The sequence below is a fragment of the Ptychodera flava genome, chromosome 20, assembly GCF_041260155.1.
Source record: "Ptychodera flava strain L36383 chromosome 20, AS_Pfla_20210202, whole genome shotgun sequence".
NCBI lineage: Eukaryota > Metazoa > Hemichordata > Enteropneusta > Ptychoderidae > Ptychodera > Ptychodera flava.
In genome coordinates this window covers 6,439,271-6,460,962 of record NC_091947.1, presented here as the reverse complement: position 1 = coordinate 6,460,962, position 21,692 = coordinate 6,439,271, and the positions used below count along the sequence as shown (strand labels likewise).

Below are 21,692 nucleotides of genomic sequence, written 5' to 3'. Positions count from 1 at the left end.
CAGATTGACGTGCATATGTATGACATTGGTCAATGTCCTTGTACCAACTTTGAATAAAATCGGTTGGAACATGCCTGAGTTATGGCTCTGTACATGAAAAAATCGTAATAAAATGGCCGCCTGGCGGCCATATTGGATCGTATCACAAAACAAATTGACGTGCATCTGTATGACATATGAAGTAATCCTTGTACCAAGTTTGAATGAAATCGCTCCAGGCATCTCAGAGATATCTGCGTGAACGGACGGACGCACGGACGCACGCACGCACGCACGGACATGAACAAACCTATAAGTCCCCCCGGACGGTGTCCGTGGGGACTAATAAATTGGTTACAAAATACCCAATGTTGCCAGAGAAGAAGGGTAAAAATCAAAACTCTGTGTGGCATATTGTATAAATGTAACTTCTGTAGTGTTTTCAAATTAGGATATCATACACCTCATGAGTGAAGAAGACTTCAAGCCAAAATATTTATGTGTTTATGGAATAATGGAAACAAAATATTACAGAGATTCTACAGGCTTGTACATCCTGCCCTTTTTTTGGTTAGTTAAAAAAAAACACTCTTGTTGGCTTTTCATCGTGAAATGGTTTATGTAGACTGAAGTAGTCTAATACATGTAGTCTTGAACACAGGACAAGTTTTTGCAAATCTTCAAAGATAGAATTTCATAATGCACGGTAGATACTAGTAACTTATGCTATTTTCAAGGTGGTCAAGTTCATTCCTTTCCTTTGCGTAAGAATATATTCCAAACACTCTGCTGAGTTGCTCTTATATTTCAAACACTCTGTGCCGAGTTGCTCCCAAGTGTGAAACAAATGAACGGTGCTTCACTTAAAGTTCCAAGTTGCAAGGGTTGGGAAATTTGAAGCTTGCACATTATCACAAAGTGTTTAATGTGGCCAGCCTCAAGAAAGTTGTAAGTTGTGTGCATATTAATGTTTATATGTAAATAGTGACTTGACGAGGTATTACCTTTTATAATTATTGTACACTGCGATGTGAAAAGCATTCCTTTGTCAAAGAACCAGTTGGAAAGACTGGTATTATAACTCATTGCTATCAAACAGCTATGCACCTCTATCAAGCCATGAAACTTGAATGACTATCCTTGAATTTTAAAAAATATCAAAATTACAATAATACAAATGCTACTAGTAATCTTACTTTGAAATATGTGATTCCCCACTGTCATACAGAAATTGTGACTTAATACTTCTGTCGGACAAGAGATATAATAACAAAGGACTTTACAAAGTTTGAAATACACCTGGCAGTATATGAAATTTCAGACAATTTAAGATCTCATTTGCATGGAGCAAAATGGCAGTCTTTTTGACATTCTTTAGATGTTTATAAAGACATGATCCCCACCGCAATGAACAAAAGCATGGCTTAAAGCTGTGTGCACATAACGATACAAAGAAACGACTATTTTTACAACATTAAACAAACATGTCAAAAGTGTGGTGATTTGCCCTATGCGATACAGAAATCTGAGCTCTTTGGAAAAACTCAACTTATTTGATATGTTTGATGAAATACGATCCCCTGACATGACACTTAGTGTAACAACTTTAACGTTTCTTGATAATTAAAAATAAAATTTCCTTTGGAATCACATACAGGGCTCGAAATTAGCGGTAGTCCCGCGTCCACAGACTACCAACTTTTCCCTGGGGCTACCAAAATCCATGAAATGGTAGCCCACACGGACTACCAAAGACCGGGACATAAAATTCAGTCAGCACTTGGTGTGCAATGTCCAATATCTGAACCGACGTACTTGAATGACAGGCACTTGAAGTGATGGTCAACGAAAATGCATTTTCATTGCATTTTGATCCTAATGTATCAATCACAGGTAATATGCCTCCTCCTTCCTACAGAAAGCCCATGGTCTATTTTTAGCACTGCTACAGTATGGCTGGTCTCGACGTACTGAGGTCGTAGTCGTTGTCATGACAAATATCAAAATTTTCATACAACTCTGAGAATGAAAAAAGTTGAAAGTAGATCACCAAACTTTTGAGTATCACAGTTGTCCATTAGGCTAAAAAAAGATCGTTTCTGGTCACCGCGTGCGTCTTTTCAGAACCTGAGTGTCATGGCATTTTTTTTTTGGTCACATACTAATCAGTACAGCTATCCTTGATATCCCTGTTTGCATGTCCAAAAATGCTAAACAGAAAACGGAAGTATTATGCAGCCAGTGATAAAAGACAATAACTGTTGCATCAATAGTGCCAAAGCAGCATTATTAAGAAAAAAAAAACGGGGTAAAGAAAGGAAAACCGCGTCGCCGCATCACTTTTGCTGAATGTCAAGGACCAGAAACATTTTTTTTCGGGGGGGGGGGGGGGGGAGCTTATACCTGTTTCCTTTTGGTAGTAGGTGTGTAAGTTTTCAAATCGAATGACTAGAAAATTCCCCTTATGGGCAGAATCTTGAAAAATTGCTTTTGTTTGTCTGGTTAACGAAAAAAATGTCCCTAAACTAAAATATGCATGGGCTACCAGCCATTGTCACTGGACTACCAACTTCAGAAAATGGTAGCCCAAGTGGACTACCAGGGGAAAAAGTTAATTTCGAGCCCTGACATAATATGATATTAAAAAAAACAGATTGTCTGATTTTCCATAACCTATGCTTACACCTTGTTGAAAATAATATCTGAAAATCAATTTTATTGATGCACAAAAAACAATAAAATACAAGCTTGGGTACCGGTGGGTTCAGAAGGTGTTAAGTGAAGCTTTCCAGCTAGTTTTCCGTGCACATCCCTTTGCACTGATGAAACCATGACAGCAACCGTTCTGTACAGAAGTCCACCTTTGCACCAGAAAACGATAGAATGGTGATAAACCATGATTGTGAAAGGGACATATCATGGCATATCCTAAAATTTGACATGGATAAGGTGTAATGGTACAATTGTAAATGCTCTCAATTTCAATATACTGTGAAAAACAATATCACAAGCTTCTTTGTACATCCCTACATCCCTGTTAATTAAAAAAAATTGAGAAATTTTAATAAAAAGTAATTGCATTGTCATACAGTATCAACTGTCACTGGTCCACAATATACAAGATCACTAGGCTCTGATAACCTTAAATATTTTCATGTAGCTTCATCTGCGTAGCAAGAGTTGCTAGGAGACCAAGGTGATCTGATGCGGCATGAAGTCTTCGTTTGCCATCATCAAGAAGTGACATGTTATTAAGTTTAAAATTGTCAGCGTTCCTCACAAAGATGTAGTCGATCTGCAAGAGAAAATTTGAAGAAACATAATCGAGAAGACAGGAGTCAATTCCAAAATGAAGGCTTGGATGATTTAAATCTTGTTATAGAAGGAATTTCCAACAATGTATGAGAACATTATGAGTCTGTCCTGAAACTTACTCTGACTGAGCATTGTGGGAGCCTGCTCTCAACATTTTCAATTTATTGTTTCGTAATGTCATTCTTGACATCCATGATTCTGCCACCCTAGACTACAAACAACATAACAGGTTACCCCTCTGACCAGACTTATTGTCAGTGTTCTGAAGGAATACCATGGGTAAGTGCAATATTGTGTACATTGATGTTCCAACAATGAAAGGTAGGTTCAAGATGACATTGTTCAGTACAGAGTCTCAAATCAATGCACAAAAATTTGTCAAATTTTAATACTGAGACACAAAACATATCAACTACAAGAACGTGGCCTTTGCAACTATACAAGCATATTGGCAATGCATCGTACCAGAGGCAGCTTTACCATTTGACACAGGGCAGAAGGTATCTGCTTTAAATTGTCATTGACTACTTCCTTCACATGTGATCAAACTTACCCTTTTTTGTAGATGTCGATTGAGAGTACTGAAAGTAAGACCCAAGTCTCTTGCTTCATTTCTTGCATACGTTCCATCATTGCCTGGCCTGCCAAAAATGCAAAGTAAACAAAATAGAACCATTGACAAGCTTCAGTTTATCAACCTACCATTCAATGGGTATAAATAAAATAATCAAATTTTGTATACAAATTTAATGTATGTATCATTACACTCTGCCAACTTTCATATGAGAAAATATGATTGTAACAAGCTGCTGTGTAGAATACAAATGATGGGGCATGTGACATCTGCCCTGAAAGTAGAAAACATACTTCTACACTATCTGTCTTATGTCAATAGTTACCTAGGTTCTGGATGCAACATTGTCCAGGCATCATACAGACCTTTGGTTTGCATTCCGTTTATCACAGCTGTCCCTGATAGAAATCTAGCAGATAGGATAAACAAAGATCTATAATCTTGAAAATGTCAATACTAATATCAGTTGCAACTAAGGCAATGCTAATTGATAATATTTTGGGGATTTTTGTCAAAACAATTGTAAAAAATTTACTGCCCATTTCATTGAGCAGTTAGGAATTGGTTTGATCTACGTCAAAGAACAAAAAGTAATTGACATAGTACTTGAGTTCAACTTGTGTTGGGAACCCATGTTTTATCATTTGCCTAATACCTAGGAAATTTGCCCAATATGAATATTTCTACAGGTTTGGATTTAATGATTAAATTTTTACAAAATGTATGATCTCAATACCCACTCAATTCACATACTGTCTGTTAATATTCAAATATAAGAGACTTATTCATGCATGTTAAGAGGCCTTAGTTCATATCCATAGCAACAAGTAGTGTTTGCGTGTCACTTTTCATATGAATAATTAAAATAAGCTTTCCGCAAGTAATGAGATCTTCAAAATTCATGGCATCTATGTATCGTCATGGTTGGTAGCACATACCGTTAGTAACTTTATTGGCATTTACTCTGTAGGGAAATAAGTCACCTTTCTTTACCTGATAGCTTTGGACTGTGGCTCAGCATTGAGATCTCCCATTAAGACAGCTGGTCCAGAGAAACGCTGCATGTACTCCCATATGACTGTGACAGACCTATCACGGGCCTCTTCACTCAGTGATAGATGAGTTAAAAATACATGAACCTTTGGTGGAAAACAGAAAAAATGTTCACGAACAATTCTACTTTCCAAGTAACTGAGCAGAACTAGTGTTGCATGGCTCAGGGCATTTTATATTCATCCATTATTTATATATGATGGTATTTGATAAAATGCACAATGATAATGCTACAATAGCTGATGCACTGATGTGGCTCTCCCAATCTACAGAGTATTCATATAACACTTGTAAATTTTTTTGGTATGTTTGGTGTTTTTTTTCAAATATTTTGGTAGCTTTACATGTTTGGACATATTACATGTTATCTTTCAAAACAAATTTACCGGTATTAACGTTGCACTGCAATATTAAACAAATTTGAATTAGACAACAAAAGTAGGTAGTACGTGTATAAATCTACAAATGAGAAAATTTAGCTACTCTGAATGATATGATTATATGGATAAATATTATTTGTGGGTCACTTTCCATTTCTATTCATGAACTGTTATAGGAATGAACATTGGGTCTTGTGTGTGAGTACTTCAGGGACAGCTATAGGTTTTACCGGCCTACTTTTAACGTATCGTACAACAATTATAACATTAAATGCACTGACACTGATGGAGTGAAGATTAGATTTAATACGATATAAATGAGCATTTGAATTTTAAAAAGCTTACCCTGCCAAAGACAGGAATTTCAACTTCAGCATGTAGCAATATTCTTTGATGGAAATCATCTGGGTCAGATGTATTCCTGAAGAAAAAAATAGTGAAAAACACTTTTTGAATGTCATCAGGTTTAATCTATTGCAAACTTCATGATTTAATTACTTTTGATTAATGTATCAAAACCTGCAAGCTGAGACCCACCCAAAACTTCTGTTTTACATCTGTAAAATTAACTTTATGACACAAAACTCTATTTCAATGTCCATACATTACAGATTACACAGGAACTCCAAGTACAGTAGGAATGGCAAATAGCCCCTACATTCAAATACAACGTGTTAGTCCCATTAGGCCATTCAAAGCAAATTCTTTGTTTGCCATCCTTGGATGTTTGAAAAACCTACCGGGGTAAAAAACAAACACAGACAAAAACACAAGTGTATTAATTAACATAAGCTCATTATTTATTTGGTTTACTTTGGAAAAAATAATATTTTCCTTTGTAATAGTGGTAACATTGTGTTTATTTTCTTAATTTTCTCTGAAAATCTACCAGCACGCGGATGGCAAACAAAGAATTTTATTTAAAGCGCCTTACAGTTATAAATTCATATGAACACGTTGACAATTGATCAAAATCTTACCTTGGCAACAGTATAAAATCATGAGATGAAATTGGAAATCTTGAAAATATGGCTAAGCCTTCTTCCGTCCTGCCAAAAATATCCTCAACATAAGTCATGGCTGGCTGATAAAGAAACTGCAAAAATAAATGACATATGGTTCACATTTTTTACCAGAAATACTTTTCATGGTAAAGCACTCAATACCATCAAAATCTCACATTTTAGAATGAAGAATTGACAAGTTTTTTCTTTTGAAGTTTTTAATTTTTTTAAATTAAGCTCAGTTCTGAAATGGTTTCCACATGGTGAAGGGTCAATTGGATATGTATTATTGACACCTTATCAAAGTGGTTAGCTGGAAATCTCGTGGATTTAAGTCACATTTATATTGGAAAAATATGTTGACATTTTTTTCATAAGTCATAGTACTGTTTCTAAAGCAGCAATAAAAACATTATCACATCATTACATTCTCCTACTTGAATGTGAAGACTTCTGACTACTTAAGCAAAGCCCAAGGAATTTCTTGAAATCGTTATGTATTGGTCCTTTATAAGTAAAATAAAGTTGTCTTCAACGGTGTCTGCTCTGCTAAATTACTGAAGACAATCATGTTTAAATTTGCATGTGCAAAATCATTTTCTGCAAGTAATTTGATCAAAAGACATACAACAACCTACCTGGTGATTTGGCATTGCTTTTACAAGATGATGCAACTGGCAGGGACCCAAGTCACCACCTTTACCTAGTGCAAAGCGAACTTCTTGCAAGCCGACAATATCAGCAGAACTCTTCGCTAGAATCTGCAAAATAAGTGGAAACATCAGTTACATCACAATGGAAGCACTGTATACCATTAAAAGGTATGCAGTCAATCCAGCTCACAGGGTGTTGGTGTGATAGAGTTAAGTGTCTTCATAGACAGAAAGATTCCAATGCTTGACAGTGTTCCTTGCACTTTCCAATACCCTTATCAGAGAAGGTTGGGGCCAAGTGCAAGTAGCAACCAGAATATGGATCATTCAATCCATGATCCCATACTCAGATTGGGAAGGAGTATACGGAATATCCTAAAACAATTTATCTTCCAGCATATTAATGTTAGTAAATGATTCAATCCTACAAACTTCTTTTCCTTTAGAAAAGAGATATTCACTTTACCTCTCCAAGATGAGTAATTCTTCTCTCATAACCCTTGTCCCCATTGGTGACACTATTAAAGTTCCAAATATTATAAGACCCAATGTCTAGGTAATATTCCTGAGAAACATCAGACACACGCCTATTTTTCACTTCAAAGTGTTTCACCAATTCTTGAGTTCTCACGTCATTTGGTAGGCTCCAAAGTTTTTCTCTTGGCACGATGCAATCTAATTGGCTAGCTTTGGTCACATGAGTACCACTGTCAGAGTCTGATTGGCTTGATAAAGTCACATGATTAGAGGTCTCTGTTTGGCCGGATGAGGTTGCATAATCGCGCCTAAGAATGCTTTTCTCACAATACTCTACTGCTTTGCTGGCACCTTGTAATGGTTCTGGTAGGTAGAAAGTGTGTTGATAGACAAAAGAATTCCTCTTTCTGTCCTGTGTGATGACAAAGCGGTGAAGATAACTGTTGGGAATTGTCGGCCAAGCCAGTACAAAGCTGTACATCAGACCAAGAATCACCTGCCGACTTTGGTGTTGCTTTCTGCCCCCTTCCATGATGATGACTTCATAGTGGAAAGGCGTCACACCATCAATGGTGTACTGTAATTTCTGGCGATGAAAGAACACAATATTCAATATGTTAGTGGAAATATTGACATTCCCAAATATTTATTCTATATAATAATGTGACAACATCTGATCTCAGTGAAGTGTACTCTACCATAGCTGTGAATACAAACATAAAAGAATCATCAAGAGACCACAATATTTTTGCAAACTAATACAGTGGCTCTTCTAGCAGTGCTTTCTATCCATAAAATGAACAGGATAACATGCTGACAAAATTCTGGGTTTTTTTACAGTTTCAAAAGTTTACAGTGATAGGATCATGATTATCATTAAATTTAAATAGTCTAACTATTCTGTTATATTCCTCCTCCATAAGTAATCAGTCATTGGAATGGAGTAGGCTGTTTTCCAGTAGATGATTTTATAAAAAGAACCAAATCACTCGTGCACTCAAGTTAATTGTTTTGCCAAATATGATGGTACAGCAGTTACTTTGATAATTCAGACATAAAGGTCTGTTACATTAAAATATGTGGGCAAATATTTGCATTCATCGAAACAGCAAATAGAGATTAATTGGCAATATGGAACCTACCTCTCACGCTACAGTAAGCGGATTTAAGAAAATGAGCAAAATATGGAGAGAATTCTTGTCACAGAATAAACTCACACAAATATAAAGTATTGAAGATTTATACTGCATGAACGGCTGGTTTGTATACATACCATCTTTTTTGGATGGAGTACTTGTGGCCTAACAATGTCTCCCTTTTCATTCTTTGGTACTTTGTCACCATGCCTCACGCTGGTATAGTCCAAGGCGTACTAATATAATAACAAGAATAATATAGATAGTTTTAAAGATTGTGAAAGGACCAATACCAGTAAAGGGAAATAGTGACATGGAAATAATCCGATCCTATCACCTGTACACATATTTTCCATGCTAACATATAGACAGCTTTGCGGTCCCTGTAATATTTACCAGCACATGGTATCATGATATGTAACTTTTTTATTTAATATGAACACATGATCCAAGAATATTGTTTTACTTCTATTTATCAGAAATATGACACTAGGAATTTGTGCAACGAACAATGAAATGATAGTAAAATTATGGAGATCAGTTTCTTGTGATTATTCACTCTACCAGTAAATCTCCCTGTGGCACCGAGATTAGATTGGCAATTCTATTGTGGCCAAAGGCTCATAATTGGAAAATAATAATCCCGACCTCTTGTTGCAAGGGCTTGATACATATCAATTATTTATGAGGACTTTTGGTGAATTTTTGTAAAATGTAAAATATAAGCAGATGCCTGTTGCTATGTGGATCTCGTCATTCCAAAAAAATTCATCATTTTACTACCTCCACTGCAGATTGTACATCAGTGTCATTTGGCCGAACATTCTTGTTGAATTCTTTGAGAATTCCTCCATACAATATGTTTCCACTTGCTTGACCTTCAACATTGGTCTTCTCACCTAAAGAAGACAAGTTTATTACAAAATTAGCCATGTACTGAACAAGCTTCCCAAAATACCAACTTCCTTGCATGATTTCTCTTTGTACTCCTGCAACTGACATATAGTTTGGAAATTTGGAAATCATTTAACCATTCAAAAATTGATTTATCATGTGAAAAAGAAACGTTCAATCAATCAATCTTTATTGCACTCGACTTATACTGACAGAGAGTATATGGTATGGTAGATTAAGATACATAACAAATGTTTCACTGTACTATAGCATGTGAAAAATAGTACCAGAAATGTTGACTTTTCTGTGTTCATATTAACTAATTTTACTTATGTTACGATAATATAGACATTACAAATATATGCAATATTAGTAACACCATTTGTCTTCAGCATTATAAATCACCATTACTTGAAGTCGAAAGTTCTTGATATAATAATAATAATAATAATAACAACAATCATACTTATAATAACAATATTTTTTTAATTTGTTGTTGTTGTTGTTTTCATTTGTTTTCTCATTGTCAATTAACTCTTGCATGTTTTGAATTTCCTTCCATAAAATCATCATACAAATAGAAAAATCTGGCTATAAAAGGCAAGAGGCAGGTTGGACACCAAAATTTAGCACTACACTCACGAAGCCTGTAATTGAGGTATTATTTGACATAACTTAGCTACCTGTAAAGCACTGGTGCTAATGACAATGTCAGGTGTGTCTATCATGGTTTGCTGAGTCTTGTCACAGTTTATTTCTGCAGAAACTCACTCTGCACTTCTTCCGCCCGTTAACCAGTGAAGTAGCTGCAGTACAGAAACCTGAGGTTTTGCCTGGTTGTGGGTCGTTCGACCAACAACCCCAGGCAAAACTTCGAGCTACTGTACTGCAGCTATATTGAGCCTTGAGCTGTGTCTACACTATCCACAGCCTACACTACACGTAACACAGGTTATATTTGACGGGTTGTTCATAGATGTGTCATGTATTTACATGTAATCGTTATCTGCTAAAAAATCCAAGCTTACAACTTACGTGTGCCCTCTTCTTCAAGTTTGGGTTCGGCTGCCGAAGTAACCGCTAGGATGGAAAGAGAGCACAGCACGACAAAATGCGGCATCTCGCACGACCGACTGCCCATCCTTCCGGCTCGCCTTCAGGGTAACCTAATCGCCATTGTGACACGGTGACACGTTCACATCGCAACAAACCATCGCGATCGAGTAGCTGACACGACCGCTGAGGGCGCCCCATAGCCTATCCCAGGTACTGCATGCAGGGCTACAGTTGGCTGTGTGTGACTGCGAGTACAACTTCGGCTGTAGCGAATCACCTGTTGGATTTTTATGGTATTTTTTGAAAAAAACAAAAATCCAATATAACTCCCATTTGCATATGTTAGGTCACAACATTTCCAAAGTTTAAAATCATATGAATACCATAGGGAACTTTGACTGAATAACAGTAAATAAGTAAATAAAAAATAAAAAAAAATAAAAACGGTCCCCAAAAAATAGAATGAACAAAGACAAACAAGTAAACTAAATAAACAAAAACAAACAAGCAAAGAAACAACTGACAGATCAATTATGAGACTTCCATGAAACAAATTAGATACACCTTGCTATGGAACAGTCCAAACACCAAACACAGCATATTTTGCTCAAAAATCACGTTTTTGCAGATATTCATTCAATTTTAATTTATATATTTAACCAAAGGTTAAAATGTTGGTGGGGTTCACCTTTTAGCTTGTCAAGCATTGTAAGTTTTGTGATAAAGAAGTGTTAATTTCTGCAAATGAATGCAAATCACCCAATTTTCTGGCTTCTTTTTCCTCCCAATTTCAAAATTTCCAAGGAATTTAACTCCACTCTGGCTGGGTCAAATTTTCTGAAATTTTCGCATTATGTTCATTAAATGCTCTTTAAAAAAACAACTATTTTGTTTGGCAATAAATTTCTTACATTTAAATAAGAGGCATTTGAATTTTACTAATCATGATTTTAATCACTTTTTTGAGTGTCAGTTTTTCCAATCCTAGCTATTTTTGAATGATAGATTATGCAAAATAAAAGTCGCTTTTTTCTACATATACTCTTCTTGCAAGTTAAATATTACATTTCAGAAAATAGTGTAAAGTTTTTGACTTAAATTAATTTTTATCATTAATACCAAAATTGAGGTTTTTTACCCAAAATATACACACACTTTATCATTCGAGTAAACTACTGCTACCATACTAACCTTTAGTCTCCGCTTTTTGAAAATATATAGTATGAGGGGGTTTCCTTGTCATCTTTGATGAGAAATATTGCTTTGAAAAAAACTGTTGGCAACATGCAGCTCCACCTTAAGAAGAGTGTCGTCAGAGCAAATTAAAATGAATTTTTAATGAAACCACATAATTTTAAGTTAATTTCGGTTGTAACATAAAATTGTTGTTTTACACTTTCTTTATTGTATGCAACTTTTCCAGAAAACACATGAACAACGGTAACATTTTGTGTATACATTCAGATCAGCTATTACACATATGTATGGGAACAACATAAATTTTCAGTCGACTGAGAACCATTGGATAAACATTAATGTGTATTATAGCTCAAACATGGGACTATGTGCCAGTGGGTAGGTGACCATTTGCCCGAAGTAAGGAGGGCAAACTGTCTCCTGCCTTGAGGGTACATAGTCCCATGTTTGAGTTATGTTTGTTTTACATTCTTACATACTGGTAGGTTTCCCTCCAAATTTTTGAGTTTGCATACAAACAATCATATGTTTTATTTACATGTCAGACTAAAAAATCTGAAAAACTAGAAAAATTCATCATTGAATGGTGCAGTGATATATTTAAATCACTATTATGCAGTTTATCAATTTTTTTTATGCAGAATTTTGTAAATTTTGTATTTCCTAGGTAAAACATATAATTTCATCATGTTTTTAGATCCCGAAGTTGTCAAGTTGAAAATAGTTCAAGTTCACTTTCAGTCCAATGATGACCATACGGCCTGTGACGTCATCAAGAAGTTACCACTGAATCCTATGGAGCATGCAACTTTGGATGTATAAGGCATGGAATGGCAAACAAACTTCCATAAATGACTGGTCAAGCACTGGTATGGATTGTTTTCATACTAATAATTAAGAAGCGAGGCATCAATTTCAATTTCAACTTGTTTTATTGGCACAAATATCACTCATGAAATGAAGAGACGATGAAAAAGAAACCGCAACGAATGAAAACAGAGAAATTGCTGGGGTTCATTCCTTCTGTCAATACCACCATCATGAAGCACGCCTTCTGTCATCTGTTAGTTTAGGATCTTTCAAAAACGTGGTGTCCTTGTAAACAACAGGCATATAACCTGAAAAAAATAAAATCAAACAAATTAGAAATTCAAATGTGAATACATACCAAGATTATTGCTATTGATATTTATTGGCTGGCCTAGGCATCAAAATATGAACAGTTTTGCATTTTATTGATAGTTTATGTTACAAAGAATGAAGACAATTTATTGACTGTTCACTGACTGTTAACATTTTTGGTAAATGTCTAATAAAATACATGAAGGGAGGATAAAATATGTGTGGTAATGCAGAGAATGTTACACTTTAAACACAAATCCATCCAATGTCTACCATACTGTACATTAATCAGAGAGACTTTGTGCAGATAATTTAATGCTACATTTGTAACTGCAACGACAAGTCACCTTCCCTTATAGTGGTCTGTAATTGGGATATACAAAATTAACTTCATGGTAAAGGTTTGGCACGTAAGCCCTTTCAGATGTCATTCTCCTCTGTCATATTATCTATAACCAGACAAATCCACTGCCATCATCAATAGCTTATAGTAATCACATAATAAGTGGTTATCAGATGTAAAACTTGAAGTTGGTAACTTTTAGATGACTGGTCACAAGTTGCAATTTGCCAAAAGTATCTGAGAAAGACTTATCAAAGGTATGTATTGATATTAAACAGCAATGATACACAAAATACTCACCAATTTGTCTCGCTATTTTGATATTTTGAACAATTTCCTCCTGTCTGTGAGTGCACAAGCCAGTTACATGTCTTGGGTAGATATTGCCAGTTTGAGGTGATACAAATTGTGATAGTAGTCGTACATTCTGGAGAAAATAACATGAAAATGGTCAAAATTATTTTTCAATGACATATCATGAATTAAAGACCCTTCGAGGTTGCACCGTCCAATTTTCTAAGAATTCACTAAGTACTATTCAATAATGTTGATATCACCAGACTAAACATGTGCAAGACTCTATAGATCACTTACTATGGAAGGGACTTGGATTTTTATTGCTGTTAGCTTCTGAATTAATTCTATATGAATTTAACTGAAAACCATTTTACATATGTATACATGTTACATATGTATACATATTAATTTTATTTATTTTGGCTGTGCTGACATCATATTTTGTCTATGTCAGCCAGCACTACACATAGTCAGTTGGGATCATTTCACGCTACCTATCTCATACTTGCAATATCGTGCATAGTTGTGATGACATGTTAGGTATCTGTAAACTGGTCACCGAAGATTGGAAATGCATGCCTAAATTTGTATACATATTAATAGGCCGGTAGCTATAACTTTTGATAATTTTTTTCACTATTTTTGTTTTTCATGTTCTACTCCTGAAGCATGTAAATAGGTGAATTGCATTGTTACTATTGACAAGTGAATTCTGATCTGGAGTAGTATTCAAATGTAAACACTAGCATTGCATTTTACACATGGAGAAATTGGGTCTGGTGCGAACATCATGTTTTTGGGAGTGGAAAAAGAATTCGGAATAGACATACAAACCAGAAATAGATAAAAATCAAAAGTTACAGCTACTGGCCTTTTAACCATATTGTGAAAACTGCCGAGTCATACACAAAATTTAACAAGGATACACTAGAGTGTAATGATGATAAGAAGTGAGACACTATCTCTGGATCCTAATAGTGCATTGATTCAGAGTAGGTGAGGCTAAGTTTTCTTTCCAATCTTGTCCCCTGAAGTAATTTCCTCGCTTTCACAAATCATAATGCTTCATGTTGCAAACACAATGATTTCATTTGCAGCTCAACTGAATGATTTTCTTTGAAAAGTACAAGCAAAGCAGGATTAGTCACAGAGTACAAAAATACCGCAATTATACGGTGTCGCTCACATTTGATCAACATTGGTACATACCAGTATGGGTATCAAAGATCAACAATAAATGTTGTTTCTATCTGTTCAGAGCAGGAAAATTTTACGTTGATGTTATGACAGTGATTTCTGCACAGTACAACCAGAAAAACAACAAGAAATATTTAAACCAGAAAAACAAGAATGACAAAAGTTGGACATGCTGCTACAGAGAAATAGATGTTTTGATCAACAAGGGACCTAGCGGCCGATATAGCTCCGCTGTGTTTATGTAGAGAATAACTATTTTTGACACATGTTGATGAAGTAGGTGGAAATCTTTGATAGCTCAATGCAGTGGCCAGAAAAAAGTGGCTAAAATAGCTGCAAAAATACACAATAGAAGATTTCATTGTACTTTGAATATATCACATTGGATCATCCCTAAGAACATGTCAACCAAAGCTATCTGATGAGTAGTTTTTTGGAGAATAAAATTTTCTGACCAAAAATGGCAACAATTGCCCCAAAAATAAAATTTGCAGATTTCATCATAATTTCAAAAGATCAAATTTAGTTCATCTATAGAAACCTGTATACCAAATTTCAAAGCTGTTGAACAGTACTTTTTGAGAAACATATTTTTTAACCAAAAATGGAAAAAATTAACCCAAAAATTCAAAATTGCAGATTTCATCATAATGTCAATAAATATTATTTAGTCCATCTATAGAAACCTCTATACCAAATTTCAAAGCTATCAGATGAGTAGTTTTGGAAATACCGGTACACAATTTTTGACCAAAATTGGAAAAAATTGCCCCAAAAATACAAAATTACAGATTTCATCAGAAGTTCAATATATATTACTTAGCTCATCTGTAGAAACCTGTATACCAAATTTCAAAGCTATCAGACCAGTACTATTTGAGAAATACATTTTTTGACCAAAAATGGCAAAAATTGCCCCAAATTACAAAATTGCAGATTTCATCATAATTTCAATAAATATCATTAAGGTGATCTGTAGGAACCTGTATACCAAATTGCAAAGCTATCAGATGAGTAGTTTTGGAAATACACATTTTTTGACCAAAAGTGGCAAAAATTGCCCCAAAAATACAAAATTGCAGATTTCATCATAATTTCAACAAATATCATTTAGTTCATCTGTAGAAACCTGTATACCAAGTTTCAAAGCTATCAGATGAGTACTTTTGGAAATACACGTTTTTTGACCAAAAATGGTAAAAATTGCCCAAAAAATACAAAATTACAGATTTCATCAGAAATTCAATATATATTACTTAGTTCATCTATAGAAACCTGTATGCCAAATTTCAAAACTATCAGACCAGTACTTTTTGAGAAATGCATTTTTTGACCAAAAATCGCAAAAATTGCCTTAAAAATGCAAATTTGCATATTTCTGCACAATTTGAACAAATCTGAAATAAATCATCCCTAGAGACATATGTACCAAATATCAAAGCTATCTGACAGGTAGTTTTGAAGGAGAAGATTTTTAAAGATTTTTTTACCGAAAATGACAAAAATTGCCTTAAAAATACAAATATGCAAATTTCACCACAATTTGAACAAATCTGTCTGACGTCACCCTAAGTAAACTGCATATCAAATTTCAAAGCAATCAGACAAGCGGTTTCAGAGAAGAAGATTTTTTTACCAAAAACACCAAAAATGCCCCAAAAATACAAATATGCAAATTTCACTACGATTTGAACAAACTTAAGTGAGGTTACCCCAAGTGAGCTGCATTTAAAATTTCAAAGCAATCAGACTTGCAGTTTCAGAGGAGAAGGCAATTGTTGACGGACGACGACGGACGACGACGACGGACGATGACGGAAAATCAACCTATTTGATAAGCTCCGCGTCGCTGACAGCGGAGCTAAAATAGGGCAAAAATTGTCCTAAAAACACAAATATTGAAATTTCACACATTTTTTGCAAACAGCTTCTCAGCTTGTCAAAAGATGATCTGCAACATTTCGCGAAATCTATTAGCAATATAAATCACTAGGCCATATGTATATTGTAGTTACAGCACGCAATTTTATTTGCGCTTGTGATATGGATGTACATTGTATCCTCAGACAGCGTCAAAATAAAAAAATAGTGACAATGTCACTGGTCGCTCCCATATAATTATCAAAACAAGCTAAAATCAAGCTAAAAGATTTTTTTTATCACAAATAGAAATAATTCCCCAAATAAAATAAAATTATGCAAATTTCACCAGAATTTGATCAAATCTTACTGACGTCACCCGTAAAAACCTCTACACTAAGTTTCAACTCAATCGGACGTGTGGTTTCAGAGAAAAAAAATTTTGATCAAAAATGAAAAAAATAGCCCAAAAATGCAAATTTCACCATGATTTGCCCAGATTTGGGAAAGGTCACTCCTATGCACTTCCATACCAAGTTTCAAATCAATCAGACTTGTGGTTCAGAGAAGAAGATTTTTGACCAAAAATGGGAGAAAATTACCAAAAAATTCATGAAAAATAGCAAGTCCAAGATACTGACCCAAGATGTGCCACAATCATTTCAGGTCAGCCAAAGTACTTACATGCTAATTTTTCATCTAATCTGCTCAGTGGCTATTGAGATTTTCAATAAAATGTAAACTTGTAAACATATATACATATGGCTATGGGAGCTAACAAGCGACCCAATGGTCGACAGAGCTCTGCTGTGTTATGTAGAGAGCAACTTTTTGTGACATATGTATTGATGAAGAGGGTTGAGATCTTTGATAGCTCATTTCAGGATGGCCTGACCTAAAATGGCAAAATTAGCTGCAAAAATACAAAATTGATGATTTCATCATAATTATGTATAAAAATGTATACCTAATATCAAAGCTATCACATGAGTAACTTTTGAGAAACAAATATTTTGACCAAAAACGGCAAAAACTGACCCAAAAATACAAAAAGTGAAGATTTCATCAAATTTCACTATATCACACTAAGAGAACCCCAAGAACCTGTATACCAATTATCAAAGGCATCAGACAAGTAGTTTTGAGAAACACATTTTTGACCAAAAATGGCAAAAATTGCACCAAAAATACAAAATTGCAGATTTCATCATATATTCTGTATATCATATTTAGTTTATCTGTAGGAACCTGTATACCAAATATCAAAGCTGTCAGACGAGCGGTTTTGATGAAATAATTTTTGACCAAATATGACAAAAAAATTCCTTAAAAATACAGATTTGCTTATTTCATCACAATTTGAACAAATCAAAGTTGGTTATCCCTAGGGACCTGTATACCAAATATCAAAGCTGTCAGACAAGCGGTTTTGATGAAATAAATTTTTGACCAAATATGACAAAAAAATTCCTTAAAAATACAGATTTGCTTATTTCATCACAATTTGAACAAATCAAAGTTGGGTTATCCCTAGGGACCTGTATACCAAATATCAAAGCTGTCAGACGAGCGGTTTTGATGAAATAAATTTTTGACCAAATATGACAAAAAAATTCCTTAAAAATACAGATTTGCTTATTTCATCACAATTTGAACAAATCCAAGTTGGGTTATCCCTAGGGACCTGTATACCAAATATCAAAGCTGTCAGACGAGCGGTTTTGATAAAATAAATTTTTGACCAAAAACGACAAAAAAATTCCTTAAAATATAGATTTGCTTATTTCATCACAATTTGAACAAATCCAAGTTGGGTTATCCTTAGGGACCTGTATACCAAATATCAAAGCTGTCTGACCAGCGGTTATGAAGAAGAAGATTTTTTACCAAAAACGCCTTTTTTGGCACTAATTTGCATATTTTCAACAATATCAAAAAATCAAAAACAGCACAATCATTTCAGGTCAGCCCAAAGTACTTACATGCTAATTTTTCATGTAATCTGCTCAGTGGTTATTGAGATTTTCAATTTTGACTGTTTTTACATTTTTTCACTTAATTTGCATATTTTTGGCAATGACAACTTCATTTGAACAAAATCTCATCTACAGCCCATCATCCATGTACACACCAAATATCAAGATGAAATGTGCAGCAGTTTTGGAGTTTTTGATGTTGACGGACAGACATACAGACATACAGACATACAGACATACAGACATACAGACATACAGACATACAGACATACAGACATACATACATACAGACATTTCCCTAGCCTATAAGAATAGCTTCCATTGCCATATATACATATGGCTATGGGAGCTAAAAATTATAAATCTGAAAATTTACTCAGAAAAAAAATTAGCACAGCTTTTCTCATTTTTGAAAATTCTTTTTTATAGATTTACAATTGTAAAAAAATGTTCTCAATTTCATTGTGACCATCCCCTCCCAAGATGTAATGGTCCGTCCCTTAGTTTGAACAGGTCTGTTAATATGTAACAGTTCATAGACGATGACAGGAAATGACTCAAGGTCAGTGGAGTATCCTGTTTCAGTTATTGGCATGCCACCACTCCTGAACATTTGCAGAATTTCCCTTTTTCTTACCTCATTTGCACATTTTTGACACTGATGTGTTCATTTGAACAACGTCACATCTCAACCCCTGCATCTACCTGTACACCAAATACTGAGATGGTAGCTTAGGCGGTATGGGAGCTTTTGCGTGTGATGGACATACATCCACACATACATACCCACATACATACATACAGACATACAGATGCCACCGACTAACCATATAAGCTCTTTTTGGTATTTATAGAAATACCAAATATGAGCTAAAAAGCAATCACCTTATAGTTGACTTCAATATCATGCTCACAGAGCAGACATTTCTTTCTTGCAGGTTTGTAAGGATCTTCAATCTCTGTTTCTGGCTGTCAAATAAAAAAGCATTGGAAGAAAAAATTGTAAGAATTAAAGAAGACAAAAATAAAATTGCCACTCTGACAGTCTAAAAAATATTTTCCAAAGAAATTTTTCAGGTTTGTGCATGCTATTACCAATGGCTCTTTTTTGATGTGAAATATTTGAAACTTTTTTAATTGTTCAGTAAATGGCCAGTAGCTGAAATTTTTGCAGATTTTTTCACTATTTTTGTTTTTTACAGTCAATTTCAAGTTATTGTTCTATTCCCTCAGCATGTTAAAACACTACTATTGAGCTTGTCAACACAGCATGCACGGTTCTTGTTTACGTTTGAATTCTAGTCCAGACCAGAATTCACTTGTCAACAAATACAATGCAGTCTATACATATACAGGCTTAATTGACAAGCACAACACTTTGTATCCAAATATGCTTTGAGGATTGAACAGGAAACTGAAGTTGAAATTAAAACAAAAACTAGGAAAACATTAAAAGGTACAGCTACTGGCTCGTAAATGTACTTTTACATGTTACCTTTTGATCAAAACTATCTTGACAATTAGGTAACTCTGGTATTAAAATGTTTGTAATTTACAAAAATCTTGAACATTGTGTATGACAATACTTTGTTGATGTAAAGGTACAATCATTAATCTAGAAGCATGAATTTCAATGTATTCATCGTGATATATTCCTTTTACATATATTTATCTTTCTGGCATGACATTCAAGTGAATTCCAAGCACACATTTAAAACTTTTAAATCATTCAAATAAAGAAAGACAAAATAAACAATACCGAAAAACATTAATTCAATGGGGTATGTTTTGTTTGCCCTTTGTGCAGAGTATATGCAAAATTGCTGTACAATCCTACCATGTCTTTCTTGCCATCGTCTTCATTTGCAGGGTCAGTAACATTATTGACAACTGTACTGTGAGTGGTATCTAGTCCTGACAAAACAACTTTGCTGTCTGTCTGTACTGCGGATGTACAGAACAAAGCTATGGAAGAAAACATGAACACATGCCTTGGATTAGTAGAGAAAACGCGACATTTGAAAGGTGTGCCATTGTTTGAGGTAGGAAGAGCCAGGACTCACACTGTAAACAGCTATATTGGATTGTCTTTCATGGATACTAGTATATTTCCTTTGTGTTACATTATATATCTCAGCATGTATCAATTGTCAAAAAATGTAACAATTGATTAGGTCACTACATTATCCCCACTGTTGCCATTGCTACATTTCAACTAATGGTAAAGTCAATGACTGAAATATCTGTGCCCTATCATTTTCTTTTCTCTGTTGATGGGCCAGGCTGTAATCTTCACAGATAGGCATATTACAGGTGGTTTGAGGATTATGCCATAGGAGGTCATACAAACCCACATGCACATGTCAGTTTCCACACACTGGAGAGCATGCAAGACCCGAGTCAAAGTGTAGTGATGCGAAAATTTTTTGTAGATTCTCTAATGGGTTTGCTATATGTACCTCGGTTATCCGTTCGAAGAAAAAGTGGTACATTTTGTGATGTTACTATCCTCTTTGCAATGAAAAACTGTCTAACCCTTGGCAGAGAAGCTCGGACAGCTATCTTCACCACGCACGACGACATCTTGTTTAACCTCCTAGGCTATGAAAGAAAGTAATACGGAGCTCTAAATGGGCTTTACGATGCATTTGACAGTTTACGCCAAGACTGATCTTTTCAAATAAAAATTTCACTGATATCTAGAATGAAAACATTAAAATGTCTCTATTTTGTAGAGTACACTTCAAATTGATAGTTTTTACTCCACTCGAGTCGTATTTATATCATAAACTTAGGCGGTCTTTCTAAAGGTCAACTTGGGGCCAAATTCTTCAAAATGGCGGTGGATATCAGGTAAGAATTTTGTATTGCTTCTGTCACAAAATCGTGATTATGTATGCATCTGCATGTTAGCCTACAAGATGTAGAATTGAAAGGTGCATCGGCAGCTATGTAACAATGCACGGCATTTAATTTATTCGTCTTACCGAAGGTTCAGATATTTCTCGTCACCAGCTGGAGCTTGAGGTCGACATAGAAACTTACGTGCTCCCTTGAATTTTACGCCATCTTGGATTTGCGTGACGTAATGGCTCATTAACTCACTAATTATTCATCGAGCGCCACTGGCGTCGAAGCAAACCGTCCATATGCGCAGAACTGATATCTGTATTTTCTAA

The 21,692-nt window shown here is 34.9% G+C and overlaps 3 protein-coding genes across 5 annotated transcripts in view; 1 reads left to right on the top strand and 2 right to left on the bottom strand.

Annotated features, from left to right (window-relative positions):
• Nucleotides 1-460: 460 nt before the first annotated feature.
• Nucleotides 461-10,657, bottom strand: LOC139119869 (uncharacterized). 2 transcript variants are annotated; one of them, XM_070683798.1, is made up of 11 exons: nucleotides 10,501-10,657; nucleotides 9,355-9,470; nucleotides 8,709-8,807; nucleotides 7,425-8,021; nucleotides 6,944-7,066; nucleotides 6,282-6,397; nucleotides 5,647-5,722; nucleotides 4,862-5,007; nucleotides 4,194-4,277; nucleotides 3,848-3,935; nucleotides 461-3,274 (listed from the first exon to the last, which is right to left on the bottom strand). In XM_070683798.1, the coding sequence occupies exons 1-11, from the start codon at nucleotides 10,604-10,606 to the stop codon at nucleotides 3,122-3,124; spliced, it is 1,704 nt and encodes a 567-aa protein (XP_070539899.1). In that variant the 5' UTR covers nucleotides 10,607-10,657; the 3' UTR covers nucleotides 461-3,121. The 2 variants fall into 2 exon arrangements, with proteins under 2 accessions (XP_070539899.1, XP_070539900.1); XM_070683799.1 differs by having other exon boundaries at nucleotides 2,946-3,274; nucleotides 10,494-10,631.
• Nucleotides 10,658-12,631: 1,974 nt separating this feature from the next.
• Nucleotides 12,632-21,678, bottom strand: LOC139119867 (small ribosomal subunit protein bS18m-like). The gene is made up of 6 exons (XM_070683793.1): nucleotides 21,501-21,678; nucleotides 20,973-21,114; nucleotides 20,351-20,478; nucleotides 19,399-19,482; nucleotides 13,484-13,610; nucleotides 12,632-12,836 (listed from the first exon to the last, which is right to left on the bottom strand). The coding sequence occupies exons 2-6, from the start codon at nucleotides 21,094-21,096 to the stop codon at nucleotides 12,757-12,759; spliced, it is 543 nt and encodes a 180-aa protein (XP_070539894.1). The 5' UTR covers nucleotides 21,097-21,114; nucleotides 21,501-21,678; the 3' UTR covers nucleotides 12,632-12,756.
• Nucleotides 21,223-21,692, top strand: part of LOC139119863 (ELMO domain-containing protein 3-like) — a 29,987-nt gene continuing 29,517 nt past the window's right edge. For both annotated transcript variants that reach the window (XM_070683789.1, XM_070683787.1), the window contains exon 1: nucleotides 21,223-21,366. In XM_070683789.1, the coding sequence (XP_070539890.1) occupies nucleotides 21,350-21,366 (17 nt within the window). In that variant the 5' untranslated portion in view covers nucleotides 21,223-21,349. The remainder of the gene's footprint in view (nucleotides 21,367-21,692) is intronic.

Excerpts from the sequence above, each read along its gene's own strand:
- LOC139119869 (XM_070683798.1), bottom strand. The coding sequence starts at position 10,606 with ATGGGCAGTCGGTCGTGCGAGATGCCGCATTTTGTCGTGCTGTGCTCT. Across the intron at positions 8,808-9,354 it reads ATGTACAATCTGCAGTGGAG|TACGCCTTGGACTATACCAG; the intron begins GTAGTAAAATGA and ends TTATTATATTAG. Across the intron at positions 3,936-4,193 it reads ATGTTGCATCCAGAACCTAG|GCCAGGCAATGATGGAACGT; the intron begins GTAACTATTGAC and ends CATTTTTGGCAG.
- LOC139119867 (XM_070683793.1), bottom strand. The coding sequence starts at position 21,096 with ATGTCGTCGTGCGTGGTGAAGATAGCTGTCCGAGCTTCTCTGCCAAGG. Across the intron at positions 19,483-20,350 it reads ACGATGGCAAGAAAGACATG|CCAGAAACAGAGATTGAAGA; the intron begins GTAGGATTGTAC and ends TTTATTTGACAG. Across the intron at positions 12,837-13,483 it reads CAAAATAGCGAGACAAATTG|GTTATATGCCTGTTGTTTAC; the intron begins GTGAGTATTTTG and ends TATTTTTTTCAG.